General features: G+C 39.2%; 1 protein-coding gene across 3 annotated transcripts in view; it reads right to left on the bottom strand.

The window, feature by feature from the left end:
* LOC148830439 (glycerophosphodiester phosphodiesterase 2-like) overlaps positions 1 to 17483 on the bottom strand; it is a 34423-nt gene that overhangs the window by 9139 nt on the left and 7801 nt on the right. The window contains exons 1-9 of one of the 3 annotated variants that reach the window (XM_088922373.1): positions 16708 to 16864; positions 7264 to 7516; positions 6230 to 6333; positions 5781 to 5874; positions 4088 to 4147; positions 3382 to 3480; positions 3105 to 3198; positions 886 to 1031; positions 475 to 557 (exon numbers count right to left, since the gene is read on the bottom strand). In XM_088922373.1, the coding sequence (XP_088778499.1) occupies positions 475 to 557; positions 886 to 1031; positions 3105 to 3198; positions 3382 to 3480; positions 4088 to 4147; positions 5781 to 5874; positions 6230 to 6333; positions 7264 to 7446 (863 nt within the window). In that variant the 5' untranslated portion in view covers positions 7447 to 7516; positions 16708 to 16864. Of the gene's footprint in view, positions 1 to 474; positions 558 to 885; positions 1032 to 3104; positions 3199 to 3381; positions 3481 to 4087; positions 4148 to 5780; positions 5875 to 6229; positions 6334 to 7263; positions 7517 to 10210; positions 10284 to 16707; positions 16865 to 17483 lie in introns of those variants that run through there. The other 2 variants (XM_088922375.1, XM_088922374.1) reach the window with 2 other exon arrangements.

The raw sequence follows: 17483 nt of genomic DNA, 5'->3' as shown, positions 1-17483 counted from the left end.
AACTTTTTCTAGGAAATTATTTAAAATTGTATCATAATGAAGACATGACTTGGAACTATCCCTTTTGGACATCCAAAAAGAATGTTCAGTGCCTTCTCAGTGTAGGAAACAGCACAAAACCCAGGAGAAAACACAGAAAGATGATGTCACTTTCTTTTGCATGTTGCATTTAACAATCCTTCCTTAGTCATAACAAGTTTCTTTCCTCAAAGAATGGTCACAGACTAAAGAAAATACAAACTACAGACTTGAATGCCAGAACTAAGAAATATACTGTAGATTAATCATCAGCACTGGTGGTTGCTGCCAGAGATAAAAATCTGCAGTGTAATAACAATAACAACAAAATAACAATATTTTCTACAAAACAGTTGTAGAAAAAAAGTATACTCCAGTATGAAATTCTCTGAAAGATGTCTTCACATTACTGTAATGTGCCACATATAATCTACAGAAGATTAAACATCTCCTGACCTGATGGTGACATCTGTCTCCAGACCATCACCTCCAAGCTCAATGGCTTTCTTGAAGGACATCTCGGTGTTTTCTGGACCAAACTGTTTCAAACACAAAAAAGAGGTATTTTAGCAAAGATCTCGTTCATGTATATATTATAGCATTTGGTTACTATATACTTAACATTCAGTTGTTTAGCTTTACTCAGACAGGATTACAAGACTTACTAGGATTTACTATTGGCCTATATAATAACTCAATCTCAGTAGTCCTGTTGAATTTTTTTTTCTGGGTCCCTGGATCAACTTTAAAAAACACAATGGACTCGTCCCAGGGCAAACTGCTATGCAGTGTAGCACATTTCAGCATGACAGAGGGAAAAAAGCACCCAATAACAGTCCAGACTAAACAACATAACCTTGCACCTACCATTGGGGCTCCTCTGTGGCCTATGAGGGCAGGGGGTTGACCCAGGGTCCCCTCTTCTTTAATACAGGGAGAGTACATGCCCAGAGGCACCAAGTACAGAGAGAACAAGACCGCCAGATACACCCCCAGAATCAGCACCTGCCGCACTGCAAAAGAGGCACACCAATTCAATAAGAACATACAGTATCTGTGCATATTAAGAACGCCATCAGCATATTTGTCTTATGAGCAATTTACTCAAAGCCTCCACTTGTGTCTTTACTGTTCTAACAATTTAACTTTTAATAATCCGGCTTGGTTGGATCAGAGAAAAACAAGTTTCACAGTCATCTTCAATTCAAATTGACTAGGATTGTAAAAAACCTGGTCACATCACAGCAAGCCAGGGTAATTGTATAACTAATCCCTTACACTTCCACAGTGCTTTTCTGGACACTCCTCTTAAAGCGCTTAACAGGGACTAAGCTCCACTACCACCAATGTGTAACCCCGACATCAGCTATCAGTGGGGAGGAGAACAGAGAGATACACCCTTAGTCTTGTTAAAATACACCCTGGGGCCATGTTTAATGACCACAAAGGGTCAAGACCTCAGTTTTTTTTTCTCATCCGAAGGGCGGCACCTTTTTTACAGTATAGTGTCTCAATCACTATGCTGGGGAATTTGGATCCACACAGACCACAGGGTGATCATACTGGTCCCACTAACACCTCTTCCAGCAGCAACCTTAGCCTTTCCTGGATGTCTCCTATCCAGGTACTGGCCAGGCTCACACCTGCTGAGGTTTAGTGGTTTGCCAGTGGTGAGCTTCAGGGTGATATAGATGCTGACTTGATTAAAATCTTCTGCTACTCTCAATGAATCCATAAAGCTCATAGACGGCTTTTTTTAGTACAAAATACATATCTATGAGGATCAACTGTTATCTTAAAATATAATGACTAACATATTAGTGGAGGATAACCATAGAATAGTGTTTCTGAACAAAGGAACAACACTGAGTGAAAAGAAAAAAATAATAAAAACACCTGGGCTTTTACACAGCATCCAGTCTACTGTATTAAAAAAAAACAGTCCTGTACCAAAGCTACCCAAAAACTCTGTTTTTTCAAACTGGATGATGTAAAAGGCAAAAACACTTGCAACATCTTAAATGATGGTGTGTACATACACTACCAACAACAGCAGACTCTCCAGCTAACCTGGAGAAAGCTCTCGACCTGACTAATTAATAATGAAGGATGTTTAAAGCTCCCTGAAGACTGCAAACATTAACCGCAAACAACATTACAGCTGCTGTTGTAGGCAGACAAACAGAGCTGCCATGGAGACAAAGAGGGCCAACAAGCATCTGAAGGAATAAGTCATCGAGTTATGAAAGAGTAACTGATCAACTACTGCACTGTCCTACCTCTGTGAACTATGGATCTCTGTGAGGAAAACACTAAAATATACTGACTTTACTTGCAGAGATAAACCAGGAGGATTATAGTCGTAAAACCTGTTTGAGTGTGCTGAGCTAGTACTAATTAAAATGAATGCATCCGACTAAAGGGCATGACAAACAACTTCACATTTAGTTATATTACGATGAGCGTTTACAAAAGGATTATATTTATTAATATTTAGTGAAATTCTAATAATAATATTTATAAAGCACCTTTCCAAGCCCAAGTATGTTGTATAGAGTATAGTGATAAAGAAAAAGTACAATACAATCTGAAAAAAAACAGCGAGCATAGAGGTTTATACAGATGGAATGTAGGGAAATCAGATACAGACCTTCTTAAAAAGGAAAGTTTTAAGTATGGATTTGAAGACAGTCAAATAATTCGTCTCTGGTAGAATATGAAGTTTATATGATACTAAAAATGTTGATAACTGAATTTATATAGTAATTTTAATACGAAAGGAACTCAAACCCCTTTATATGCAGGAGAGGACCCATGTCATTCACCACTTAAGCACTAAGGAGCCATACTGTGCAAGCACCCCACTACACAGCAGATCAGGGAGAGGAACCAGGCACTGCTTCACCAGGTAAATCAAGGTATATCTAAGTCTATATATATATTACTAAGTCTGCTGAAGTCTGCATGTTACATTAAAGTCACGTGTTATCAAGTAATTACCTCTACAAAATTTGAGATTCAGCACAACTTAAGTCAATAATATTAAAGTAACAACTTCATGATCAGGAGAAGTACTTTTATCTTACCTCTTTTGTTCATGCGGAAGAAGTGTAACGCTATTGGCCAGGACAATAGGGTCATCAGCGAAACTCCACCCACATGCAGATATGGAGCTGTGACCTAACCAGTCAGCAAAACACAGAACAAAGGAATGAGAAGGTCACTACTAGGATATGAAAAAGTTTGAGAGGGTTTTTCCCTTTTTTTTTGTCTTTTTGTGCGGGAGAATAAAAGTTGAGCAAGCAAACATTATTTGAGGACTGTCTGCACCTCCCAAACTGCAGGCTTTGGTGAAAGCCCTACCTGAAATGACAGTAAGAGAGTTTTCCATTCTTCTTTCCACAAATCAGTCAACACTGTGATGGCACTGATAGAGAATGTCAGAGTGACCAGAATTCCAATCTGTAAAAAACACATTTGTGATTATTTCTTTTGCACATGATTAACCACACTTTCAACAGAAATGTGCAGTCTTACTACTTATTAAGTGCGGGTAAATGACAAAATGTGACAAAAATATAGAATGCCAAATTTTGTTCTATAGTCACTTATAACACTGGAATAAATGCTTAATCTTTGAGGTGCAGAACCTTTTTTATTACTGACAGAAACAGCATGCTATGGTTGCTTATGGCTTCATATTAAGAGTGTCCTTGATAGGCCCAGTACTGCAATAAAGCAGGACTGGCTACACAGTGACTCATCCTGTATTACTCAGCTTTATCACTGGGAATCTGTGTTCAATGTCAGTAAAGATTTGGAAGTGTTAGGGGTGGAGGAGTGTGCATCAAAAAATGACAAAAGGGACAGTAAATGGAAGAATCACTGTGTACCATAAACCATGGTACTTCTTTTATGAGTCATTTTACACTTCAATTCCATCTACGTGAACTTCGCCATCTGCTACTACTCATATAGAATGAAGATCTCTTATAGTAACTTGGGTATAATATAGATAACTCTGGGCAATAAAGCTCATTACGGGAATGGAGAAAGAGAAAAAAAATACCTTGTGGCTCCAGTGCAAATACAACCGCTGGCCTTCAGTTAGCAAACACACAGCTAATACCTGCAAGATAACAGAACCCTTTAAGATGCTGCTAATCCCCTTAAATATTGCGTCAACAGAGCACAATGAGGCAAATCTTTTTATACAGCTCTAAATAGCAATTATCCACTCTGACTCTGCTCTGACTTTGTGCTACATACATCAGCAATATCCCCCTGCACAGAACGTGATGCCAACAGGATCTTTTGCAAATATTCATGGTCTCCACTGAACTGCCAGGCAGGTTATTTCTTTTATTTGACAACAACTGTTCCATCAGAACATGTGATCATTAAGAAAAGGTGTTTTGTAACACTCTGTAAACGTTGCAATAGGGAAATCCTGATTGTTTCAGCAGTACAATAATTTGCTTTGAGACAAAATATACAGTAGTCATCAGTTAAACTTGGCAATAATAACGTAAGCTTTACCCTTCGAGGGAAAACACATCCAGGTAATGATGCATTTTTGCATTTTTGCTCTTCTTCTACATCAAATAAAGAAAATCTCCTTTGCCGTTTTCAAGCCATATATTAAACTACAACAAAAGAGTACATTTCTAGTCAGTTCTCCAAACCAAAACCAAACTAGCATGAAAATCTTCAAACAGTAGTAAATAAAATAAAATCACTTTATTGGCCATAAACAATTTCTTGTATTAGGAATTTGTCTTTTTTCGCATACCCCAGCTTGCTCTCCATGAGACACAAAGACACACAGACAGGGAGAGAGAAGCTTGGGGTCAGAGCGCAGGGTCAGCCATTTATACAGCGCCCCTGGAGCAGTTGGGGTTAAGGGCCTTACTCAGGGGCCCAGCAGAGTAGGATTCCTCTGCCGGCTGCGGGATTTGAATCATCAACCTTGCAGCCACAGGTGCAGATCCTTAGCCACAGAGCCACCACACCTCCCTGGTATTTATTTAGGGGTATTTATCCTTATACCCTCATATAAGGATAAATATCGTTATGTGAAACCCCAGCGTGTTTTAGCTTGTTCTGCTCAGCATGTTACACATAGAGATAACAAAATGAAAGACTTCCTTTCCTGTCCACAAAAGGACTGATCAGTCATTTTATTGTACTGTCAGTCATCTAAAGAAGGCTCCACGGCCGAAACGTTGTGTTTTTTTTCTTCTCTTTTCAGCATGGAATAAACCTATATCTTATTGTACTTTCTACTTCCCACGTTATCCAGGCATCACCATGATGTTTATAAGGGACATGGTCGCTGTAGTTATAGATCTTTATGCAAATGGGAAATTTAACAAACACTATGAATGCAGTATTAATAAATCTATGAAACTCCTATGAACAAATGCTGACAGTGAGCAGAAAGTTTAAGTCTTATTCTATATATTTGAAAGGGATCTGTAATGCAAGGCAACACTGTGCATCAAATGCATAGTGAGAAGATACGTATGTCTACTGATAAAAAATTCAACAAATGAGAACTGAAACCAAGACATTTTCCGTTATTTTTCTTTGTTATAGTCTTTGCTAGTGGAAAGTAATATGTACTTCCAGTACATTACTAAAACCTTTTCAAGGGACATCTGACACATCACACAAAGCTCTCCATACTGAGAATGTCCTTTCCATATTGCTAGCCAGACCTGGTAAAACAGCAGCAGAGCCTGTTCTTATGGGCTACTCACCAGCAAACCAGCCACATAGGTGAACAGCACAGCAGCTACAACCAGCAGCACCACTGACCAGGGGAACCAGTACCCAAACTTTCCAAAACTGAACCTGAGAACACAATGGTGAGGGGGGTACAAAGCTTAAATTAGCTATTAATAATATGGCTTGATTATAAAAAGAAAAAAAATCAAGTAAAAAAGGTGAACTTCATGATAGCATTAAAAACAAAGAATTATCTCAACCTGAAAAGAAATCACATTGTTTATTAGTCACTTTAATTGAGTTTCCAATTACTTTTACTTTTTTACCCCTCTTGGGCCAAGTTAATTTCAACAATTGTCTTGCATGTAATTGTTTTCTTGAAAACAAGAGAAAACGAACAGAACTTTCTCCTGGAAATGTGTGTTTAAACAGCCCTTTGAGAGTCTAAGTCAAAATGCAATAAACCAGATTTGAGACCTACCAGTCAAAATCATTGTAGTCATTTTGGGCTTCGCTCCAGAAGTACAGAAACACCAAGCTGAGCCCAAACGTCACTATCAGGACTCCAAAACTGCTGCATTCCAACTGCAAGAAAATCCTGTTTAAATTAGCACATATTTTATCATTTCTCTCCAATGTGAAGTCAAACATGTTTCCTTTTTGATGAGAATGTCTCAATGGGAATGTGAAGTGTTAAATTTAGACTTAACCCACCATTCACAAATATCATATTTTAACTTCCTTTAGTATGTACAGTTTATTGTTTCTTCCAATATACTGTACATGTATTGACTATATATTGAAATACATATACAGTATGTGTTAAGGCTGTATATTAACATAAGATAAACACCTGCTCAATGATTAAACCATTATTATCAAAATGGACACAACTTTACTTAAAAACAGAATGAATTCCTCTAAGTGAGTTAAAATTAGTATTCATATTGCATTCTTAAATTAAATTTTTTTCCCAAAACTCATTGTCATTCTTTTTAGGAGAACAAGGTGTTCTAATAGCAACTTAAGGAAATATTTATCCCTTCACGTCTCACGGAACACTTTGATAAATGACAAGCATATAGTACAGCTCTCTCAATTCACAGTACAATGAAACCTGCGCGTACCTTCTTATTAGTTGATCTAAAGCTTAAAATTAACACAGTGCTAGGAATTTGCACAGCACTTAAGCCAATTGAAAGTTATTGCTTAGCGAATGAATATTTCTGTAACGTAAGAATCTATCAGCGTCCGTGTGGGCCGCTAACAGAACAATGAATGCCTTAGATCGGCCCCAGTAATGCTAGCGCTTCTATTATTCTGAATTAAAAAGACAACTGGGATTTGTAAGTCAAGTCGCAGAAGACACTTCCTTCTTACCCTGTCCTAAAATCAGAGGTGAAGTCTCATACAGCGGCAGCCACAGTACTGTACCAAAGGTAAGGAAGGCATTCAAAGGGCAAGAGAAAGCGCCCAGGCAGGTAGCAGGGGGGGTGGGGGGGGGGGGATACAGACCTTGCTGCAGCAGCACTCCCCAGGCTGGGCGCGGGCTCTCTGGTAGCGCTTCCAATGGCAGCCATAGAGCCCCGCCAGGCAGGAGATGAAGGGCTGGTGCTCGTAGCGCTGCAGGAGCTGGCGCCGCACGACCTTGAGCTTCCCCAGTTTCAGCTTGGTCAGGGTGGTAGGAGATCTGCCCATGGGTTAATCTCACCGCACCATCCTCGCCAGGCGGGGTCGGGAGGCGGAAGAGGGGGCCGCTGGGACAAGTCTGCAGAGAGTGGAGCCGATTCATACATGCGTTTCGTTATTTTATTCTTTGCCTCGGTTACCCCACTTTGTTTCCCATTTTCATTTTAAGCATGTACGAATGGTCCGTATTCTCAACAGCTGACCATCTGACCCATCCATTGGTCCAACCACCTCGTCCAGCTGTTTCTTGAGAGAAGAGGGATATCAGCACCCCTTACTGAACATGCACCATGTATGTGTGCCACCACTCTTACCAAGCCTAATTCAGCATACAGTAGCACAAGCTGTTTAACTGCCCTATAAAGGCCTCCTTCCCACGAGTTATATCCAGAGAAAGCTAAGAACAGTCCTTAGTCCTATTGTACTACAGAAATGGTAATTAGATTATTTTCATCACTGATGAAGGACAAGATGTGAACAAGGAGGAGGATTGTGGGCCTTTTTCAACATAGCTGGGTAGCCTGTTCCACTTTCCCACCATGCTTTCAGTGAAGAAGAGCCTCCAGTTCTTGGTCCAATGTGCCCTTTGGTTCCAGTTTCACTTTATTCGGAAGGAACCTGCTGATTTGCCTTTGAAGATTTGGGATAACATGTATCACACCCCCTTATAATCTTCTTCACTTTATTTGTATTTCTGATTGTTTCCTCACATGTTCAAGGGCTTCAGACAAATCCCACACTACTGAGTGACTTCCTGGGTAAGCTGGAGCACAAACATGGCACCGGCTGTCTTCGGGCACGAGAGCCTGGCTATGGGGATGAGGCTAGCGGAGTCCCGACCACTAGTCGGAGTGAGCCAAGGAGCTTCTGCCAGAAGGGCAATAATATGGGGAGGGGTGGAAAACAAACACTGGGAAAAGTGGTGCTTGTTTCTTGTATTTATGCTTAGTTGAGCAAAATGAGCTTTATCCTCTCTCCCAAGCTGTCAGTTGTAGAACTTCAATCAAACTGGAGATGAGCCACTACTCTCCCAAAAATAAACAAAACTATATTCAACAACAGTGACAGAACTAGGTCTAGCTATACCTCTTTCGAGCTCTATCTCTACCCATCTTCTAAAAAATAACCTATTAGCCGCATTTTTCAAACAGTAGCAAAATTCAGTCTAGCCTTTAAACCGTTCAAGCACTGGAAAGACATCCTATTGAATTGCATGCATTTAAACATAATAAAAACAAAATAAAACACTTAAAACATACTGGCGGTTTGTTCCTATGAAATATAATTGAGGGGTTTAAGCATAGTCATATTATTGTTTACACTATTCTCTAAGAGCCAACCTGTCCATTACCAGTATGGACCCACCAATATAACTAAATCTGAATTTCCTCAGCTCTGTGGATGTAAGTATACAGAAGTCTCCCCCTTCAAGAATGAACAATCTCTTTTTGCAAAATCTCATAAGTTTTAATGTTACACAGACTGTAATCAATCCTGTATACTGTCCTGGACATCCATTCCACATAAATTCACCTAACACGTTTTAACATACTTGTAGGAAGTTGAAGTTGCAGGAGTGTCACTGTTTTAATGTGATGTACTATTTCTAGATCCATGATATTACGTGTAAACCTTATCTCCACCATGAATAACTTGTGTACCAGACAATTACCAAGGGCTGTTCCACAGTAAGTGCCTATTTGGGGTAATTTAATATTTCACTTCATAAACAAAATCTAATTAAATATTTAGCAAGTCGGTAAATACCGTCTTACTATTGTTTCCAGCTGTTTTTACCTGGTGTTGTATTTCTTTAAGCTCTTCATCACAAAGTGTTCTGAATATGGAACAAATAAATTCCAGTTTATTTTTTGTGGAGGTTTCAGGTTACTATAATGAACCACTGAAACAATAAGGCATGAACGTTAGTGGTCATTGCTTTAGTTACTTATTGAACATGCACCACAATGTCCAGTTGTACTACAGAAATGGTAATTAGATTATTTTCATTACTGAGGAAAGACAAGGTATAAACAGGAAGGCAGTGAGGGGAATTGTTTGTTCATGTAATTAATAATTACTGAATTTTAAGTAACCATATGCTGAACGAGACCTTCAAAGCTGAGATAAGGTAATAGCGTAGCATCTGTCGGTTACATCAGCAGATAATGTAAGCTCGATAAAGCACCAGTTTCACACTGTTGATCTCCAAAGCTCAGTTTCCCTTGATAACTGCTAGCATTCTATTACATTAAATATATGGTTTCTGGTTTGACTCCAAGTCAACTCTTTCATGCCTATACCTCAAGACATTTAGAAGAGTGTAATCTCTTGTAAGGGTCCCGGAAAAAAAATATGTTGATTACTTAAAAATAAGGTACATAGCTCTGCAACACCAACATCATTGAACAACAGAAACAAAAAGGTATTAATGAAATCAAAACCCCTTGTTCACATAGCCAGGTCTAACAATTGTGTGGGCTGTCTACTGGGTAACTGGCATAGGGCAAACATGAACCTTTATGTATTAAGTGTAAACATAACCTTCTCTACAACACACTCATACCTGTATCCTCACCAGTATTGGAAGACATCATTCATACAACAAAAAAGCATCCTTATTTACAGTCTACCTTCCCTGTCATGTTAACACTACATGGTGATTAAGAGGCAAAAGACCAGGAATGCCAAACATGACCATTCCTCTGCAAAAAAACACAATATAAAAAGGCAGCAATAAAACATAAGCAGATGCAGTAAACAAATATCTTACTTCTTGAGAAGCAGAGCTGGCTAACATGGAGAAGGGACCAAATTCACTCGAACGTTCATTCAGCTGTTCGGTGACTCAGACCAGCTTTGCTGCTACAACAACCCCGATGTCTTTTCGAGTGGCGGAGAAGAGTTTCTTCACGGAGGGGGATCGAATGCAAAGAGCACAAAAGGGAGCTTGTCTGTGACAGCACTGCCACTGTGATAGAATGTCTGAGGTGAGCAACACAGAGGCATGGCCTCTCTCTCGTCAGGGGCTGTCACCGCCCTTTGACATCTGCAGGGATATTAGTAGCAGCAGGATCTGCTTCCTGTCTTGGCTAAGCCATTTAGAAGGAATTAGTCTGAAAGATTAGAATAAAAATAGTGGTCTCCGCAGAGATGAATAACCCCTATCCAGCCGTGCTAGTGTCAGCATCAAAACATGCCATTCACAGATATTTGTGAATCAACTGAGGAGGAGATAACGGGTTCCTTTCACTTATATTCATTTAAAAAAAAGAAACTTTCTGAAACAAAACAGAAAAGAATAGAATCCAGACATCTGTGCCTTTCATATTTCTCACTGTATTCTCCTTTTAAGTTGCCTTTTCACTTCTACCGTTTATTTCATTCTTAAAGCGTCCAGCTCCCTTGACACACAAGAAAAAAACATCACTTGTCCTGGAATGTTCAATCTGGCTTGTGTCTGGAGCAGACATGGTGTTTGAAGTTGCCCTAAAAACCCCACTAAAACTGATCGTAGGTGATAACAAGCACAATTGTTTAACTGATGTGCAATTCTTTTTTTTACAGTATAGTGTCTCCATCACTATACAGAGACATCAGGACCCATACAGGCTGCAGGGTGAGCACCCCCTACTGGTCCTACTAACACCTCTTCTCACAGCAACCTTCCCTTACCCACCCTTAGTTTTTTTACTCATTATACTCTGGATGCCAAGTATGGTATGCAGGACAAACAACTGCCAGACCTAACTACAAATTTGCTACAAAGGGGCTCTGCTAAATTAAAAGAAACAGCAAAACCCAATGCGTGATAAAAACTTGTCAATAAGTGGAAATATACAGGGATAATAGAACAGCAGTATCTGTTCTCTAAGCAGGGGCAATTAAAGGAAGATACTGGTCTCGTTTGTTTGGAATTAGCCTGGGTTTATGGATACAACTGTAGCTTTGATTATCAGGTCCATCTGTCAGAGATTCTCTGCAAATTTGTAGCAAAGTATTCCAGATGGAGTAACGCTTAGAACACAATCATGGGGCCAAACTCCACACTTTCCTTTCCCTGAAATCAGGCCAGTCATCAAATCCACTGTGTGGATCTCGGTTATAGCCTAGCCTGTCCTTTTTAAACAAACATAACAACATAATTCATTACAAAAATGAGCAACTTGCTTTAGATCAAGTGCTTGTTATTAGAGTAATCAGATGATACAGGGGAGAGATGAAACGGAAACGATTCCCTCCTGCTACTTCAGTTCTTCTATGCACAGGGAAGTAAGTTGTTTGCAATTCCTCTAATCAGGTTCTACAGGCAGATTCAAGGATTAGAAAAAAAAACTGGAGCTTTGCCAGTACTAACTGCATATTGGCTCCTTGTGGTCAATAACACAGTCAGACCATTCCTCTAACATTGTGCAAAAAGATCCTGGATTTTTCAGAGTGCCTTGAATGTCAAAAAGCAGTAAATACATACTGACCTTCTCCCTCAGTTCTTCTCAGTGTGACATTTTTCTATGGCAACAAAAAAAGTCAAATAGTCTTCCCAGAACAGAAGATGCAAGATTAATGTGCTCATTCGTAATTTCCCTTTCTGGACAGCAAATAGTTTAGTCATCTTCGTTCAAAATGCCAAATACACTCAAAGTCTTTCGTACTTTTTGTTGGACAATATTGTTTGGCCAAAATGGCCTTTTTATGAAAGCCTTATGTTTGCAGTATTATTAATTTTTCTCTTTCCAAAAGTTAATTACTTTCACATGCACAGGCCTCTTTGTTTTCAATATTATTTCTTTTGACACACAGTGTATTCATTTTCAGTTTCTACACAGACCTAAAAAGAATAATCCTAAGGCCCCAAGCTCTTAAAGGCACATCAAGAGACCTAGGAATGGAAGATTGAGACAGTTTGGATTTTTCATTTTTTTACAGTTTAGTTTTCCCATTGATTTTTGAATTGTGAAAACATGTTATTTTTGCCTTCCAACTGCAGAAACGAATTTCCTTGGAACAACAGATGACACAGGCAAAATGCTTGTAAAAACATCTGGAAACTCAGAGTCTCTACAGAACAATGAGGTCCTTTGCCTTAAATGACAACTCACTTCCTGGAAAACACCTCATATAAAATCCCACCATGCCACAGCTGTACAAGACTCTCGTTATGAGCATGTAAATATTTATTTCACAATATTCAGACCTCACAGTTTCGAAAGTGGAAGCGCAGTCCCAATTTCTCAGAACAGTTATCAAATCTTGGTAACAAATTCAATTCATTGAGGATATGGAAACATTTAACAAATTTCAAATTAAGCAAAAAATTGTGAACTTTGTGAAAGTACTGTATGTCGCCACGTTGTCGCAAAATCCTGTTTTTGCCACTGGCGAGAGCAAGAGTTCCCACTAATTGCAACATGATGAGGCCCTTCCTGCTCACTAGTCACCGTAATGACCGATGTAATGTGGTGTATGAGTTAATAAGTACAGGCTGTGTAGCACCACATTTTCATCACCACAACGTGATCTGCATGCAGAGTCAACAAATAATTCGTATTTGTTGGCAGAACTGTCTCAAAGTCAAGAGCAATATTTCTATTGAATTAAAAGAGATGTATTCACAAGCCTGCTTGTTTACAATGTCATAAGGCCTCTTCAAATCTCCATATGTTTTGTTGCCTTGTTCTGAATCTCAGAATGTGGCGCTACGCATAAATGGAAATTTAATCTATTTTGTGATGCAAATTGGAGGTTTTACAAGTTACTGTGTACATTTTGCTTTTATTGTGGTTTGAAATGCACTCATCAATGCTGATTCTTTCAAACATCGCAATATGAAAACAGAGTTGCAGTTCCCCTTTTAATTCAGGTCTCCACAGACGGGTTCAGGAAGTCATTACGGCTTCTAAGGAGCTACTCTCTAAATCCACTGCTTGGCAGCAGCAGTAGATAATGTTTTTGATGCTGAAAGAATTTTAGCTGTGGATGCCCCTAGGTTTTGAGTCTAACTTTCAAAATGTCAGCATACACTGCAGTTCAAAAAATGTGATTTGGTTTATACAGTAGCTCAATTTGCTAAACTGAGATTTTCTTTCACAACTTCACCTGCAGAATTATTTGACAGAGATAGTAATTGTACTGACGTAATACAAATTCAGGTCATGCCCAGCACCTCAAGAGCTTTTTCCCCATGGCTGTTGCCCTGCTGCCCCAGAATACATGAATATGGGATGTAGTGTGGATATAATTGTGATCCTGTGCAAGTTTTTTGTGTAAAGCGTAAAGGTGTTATTGATTTTTTTTCCATCTACAGTATGTTTTTGCACCAGGACACCAGATCAAATTCGTTGTACATGTGATGTACTCGGCAAACACAGTGATACCAATTCTGACAGCCTACACCATGTTGTAATAGCCGAAAATTCTCATAAAGGATCTTATGAAACATACAGTATAGAATTGGTCATTTTTATTCTCATGTAACTATGCTTCATATCAGTGGCAAGAAATTAATTTGGTCAGCAGTAGATTAGAGCAGCTGCCCGAGGAAAGTTTTGTACTGTAAAATATCTGCTGAATAATTTCACTAGAAGGATTCTGTATGGAATAAAAACTACTTCAGTCATTTCCTGGAATATGACTTCCTTGAGGCTACTACTGCAACACAAAAATGCCACAGAGTGTCACCTTACACCAAACTAGTATACAAGCGTCTTAGGGAAGAAGCGAGACGGTTTGTTCTGATCTGATATGAGAAGAGTTCAAGCAGTTTTTGTTTTGATGTGTCATCTAATCAATCTTTACCCCGCACACAGCCTGACACTGACCACATGGCATCAAGATGGAAATTATGATACAGCAAGATACGCAATCTCTGTCCCAACAATGTGTGTACAAAAACCTCAGTCTTTTTTATTGATTTTGCAGAAGCATGCACCTTCCTGTGTGCAAAACAGAAACTAACAACAGAGTTGCACTCAGATTAGAACCAATCCCTCATGCATTTGGTCCTTCATACACTAAGTGGCTGTTTTGAGCAAGGGGGCTGAAGGTGGGGGACGCGACACTTTTGTAAACAATGGATCTCTTCAGTAAGCGCTTACTTTGTTTATTCATTCTTGTGCATCACCAGATCAACAAGATACATAAATAAAAAGCCACAGAAGCACAAAGGCCTCGATTTGTCTTACAGGGTCACTGTTCCCGGCTGCAATGGCCAGCTTCAGCATGAAAATCATATGGTATACTTCACAATTAGAGCCTATTGTATTGCAAAATCCTACCCCACAAGCCTCAGCCCTTCTCCGCTTCTCTTCTGGCCTCAAAGAAACAAAACACGAAACAACGGATCTCTAGCCAAATTTGTGAAAGGCCCAGTGTCTTCTGGGTTTTGTTCTGCCTGAGCTCTCAGTTACATGGATGGTCTAAATTATTCAATTATATGCCTAAATGTAATATGCCCAACTTGGTGAGACAAAAAAGGTTTTACAGATAACGAAGTGAAAAAGTGGAATAATCATCTGTAAAAAATAATCTTATATATGTCAAAAAATTAATTGGCTACCGAGTTTGAAAGCAAAAAGAGAAGACACCAGGGCTTCTATGAATTCTCTCAGAGACCCTTGCAGTAGACAGCCCTGGTCCTTTCAATACTATTTTCTGTATCCAGCTCTAGGAGCCCCTGCAAGGTAAGTGTTACTCCATACAGACCATTGTAATTCTGTGTTATCATATCAGGTGTACATTATGCTTTACATATTGATTTCTATGTTCAATCCAACTTATTTGAAGTAGTCCCCTATCCAAACTAGGTGCACAAATGGAAAAGGCAGATTAATATTTAATATCAGTATGGTCAATAACATTCAGTGTTCACCATCGTCCAAGCCTCACCAGTAACTGCTCTGACTCGGCACACCACAACCAGCTTTCCCCAATAATTAACAGCTCCTCTCCCTCTATGCTTTCCTGTGTACGTTCTCTCATTACAACAAGTTCAGCAAGTTGTAGTTAACCTTTGGTCAGCTAAATTCTTTACAATATTGCAAATCTTGTCTCAAATGCTTAATTAGATTTATTCACTGGACAGTGTTGATGGTAAATACAAGGGTATTTATTACCTGCAGTGATGCCCCCTGTGTTTACTACTTTGCTGAGATATTTATCAAGATGCCAAAGTGAGGAGAAGGGGTTAATTTTTAAGTTCATTTTAATAACCCCTGCAATTATTTTGTTTTAATGATAAAATGGTGTCACCTCCCCTTCATTACCATGTTTTAGTTCATTTAAATTTAAAATGTCATTAAAATCATCACAGATGACATCGTGACATTTTTGTATTGGATTCCCATAAACTCGGTGCAATGCACTGTGTGTTCAAATGGTCTGCATTTATCGGTGCTTTCTTTCGGAAATAATGACATTACTGTTACCACTGGGACTATACTCAAAACAGTACTTGTATGACTTTTATTAACTGCTAAACCGGCGTTTGGTTACCACAACTGATGTAATAATACCGTTCCTCCGGCTATTTATAAAGGTAATTTAAAGATCCGCCCAAACAAATAAACCTTTAGGACATGATGTTTTTATCTGTAGGCGTGAGAGTTGGAATTATTTAGGGCATCACGACGTATTTCGTAAGGTAAATCATAGATAAACTACAACGTACATTCCAGAGGTTCACTATTAACACTAGTGTGTGGAAACTCGCTTGCGATAACTCTTCAGAACAAAACTGAAACAGAGAAAGTACTAGGTTTATGACCGTATTGCGAAAAGCTAGTACATTCTCTGCTCCTTCTCTTCTCTATTCGTTAAAAGCACGTCAGTATAAGCGACCGGCAGTCATTGCAGAACGCGACAGGAACTGCTGAAAATGACACCAGACAAAAAGGACAAAAAGACAAAAAAGAGACCAAATGAACAAAACGTTTTTGTCTCTCCCTTCCAGCACTAACCCAACGCAAGCGCTATCGCTGTGCTTCACTGACTGCAGTGCACGACTGCTTCATTGAAACAAGACAACATATAGTAGTACGTGGCTAAAGTATAAAACCTTCACATTAACACCATCGAGGCCAAAATAAGTATAAATAAAAACAATAAATACGATCAGTTACACTGCATTACACTTATACTGCATTATTTGTGGTTACAGAACCTCAAATATACATACAGTACACACAAACAGCATGAGAGGACAACACTTTTGCACACACAACAATTACTGACACGCACATGCATTACATCTAAAAATACAAACGTTAAACTTACATATACAGAAGTTATGCCGTTGTAGAGCTCTTATGGTCCAACACCGAAGAGTCTTCAGTTGAATCCCAGGAATTAACAGCCGCAGTGTTGCGCAGTTCCTACGAGATGGTATAGCAGCTCAGCTAGTAACCACAGCGGTCCTGATACAGAGCTGTGTAAAGGCAGCTCCAGAGACCAGGCTGGGAACTCCCACCTGTCGCCAACTCCTCGTCGCTGCGCCTATTCGTGCTTTTCTCGGAAAGGTGTGGACTCGTCTGCGCTCTCCAATGCCGCCGACTTCAACTGAGCCGAAGTGAGCTGCTCCTTTATAATTATACCTCAGACGCTACGTTTAAGCCTCTCGACAAGAGACGAAGTCACAAGGCTCAAACAGCTTTAAGAAACGGCTGCCAAGGTCGATCTTGTACGAATCAAAGGGTTTTTATGTGTGAAAAATAACCAAGAAAAAAGAAAAAGCTCTCCGCCTGTAACATGACATGAATAATTCATATCGTCTAAGCTTATGAAGTTGCTTATTAACGTCGGCTAGCCAACCTGTATTATCTTCACAGACAACCTCTAACGTGTTGTATACTTTGTAAAGAATAAATTACTACAGATGTTGGAATGGAAATGTGTATTTTATGGCTCAACTGTCATTATTGTGGAACCTAAAAAATCGGTATCTCTTATCTGCTGGCGTTTGAATTAAAGGAGTAAAATTATTTTTTCCCCCCAACAATCTTGCAACACACTATCTCCTTGATAAAGTAAACAGTATCACAACAATGTACAGA

The sequence above is a fragment of the Atractosteus spatula genome, chromosome 7, assembly GCF_055471065.1.
Source record: "Atractosteus spatula isolate fAtrSpa1 chromosome 7, fAtrSpa1.hap1, whole genome shotgun sequence".
In the NCBI taxonomy this organism is placed as follows: Eukaryota; Metazoa; Chordata; class Actinopteri; order Semionotiformes; family Lepisosteidae; genus Atractosteus; species Atractosteus spatula.
The sequence above is the reverse complement of the archived record's forward strand: the minus strand, read 5'-3'. Positions and strand labels throughout refer to the sequence as shown.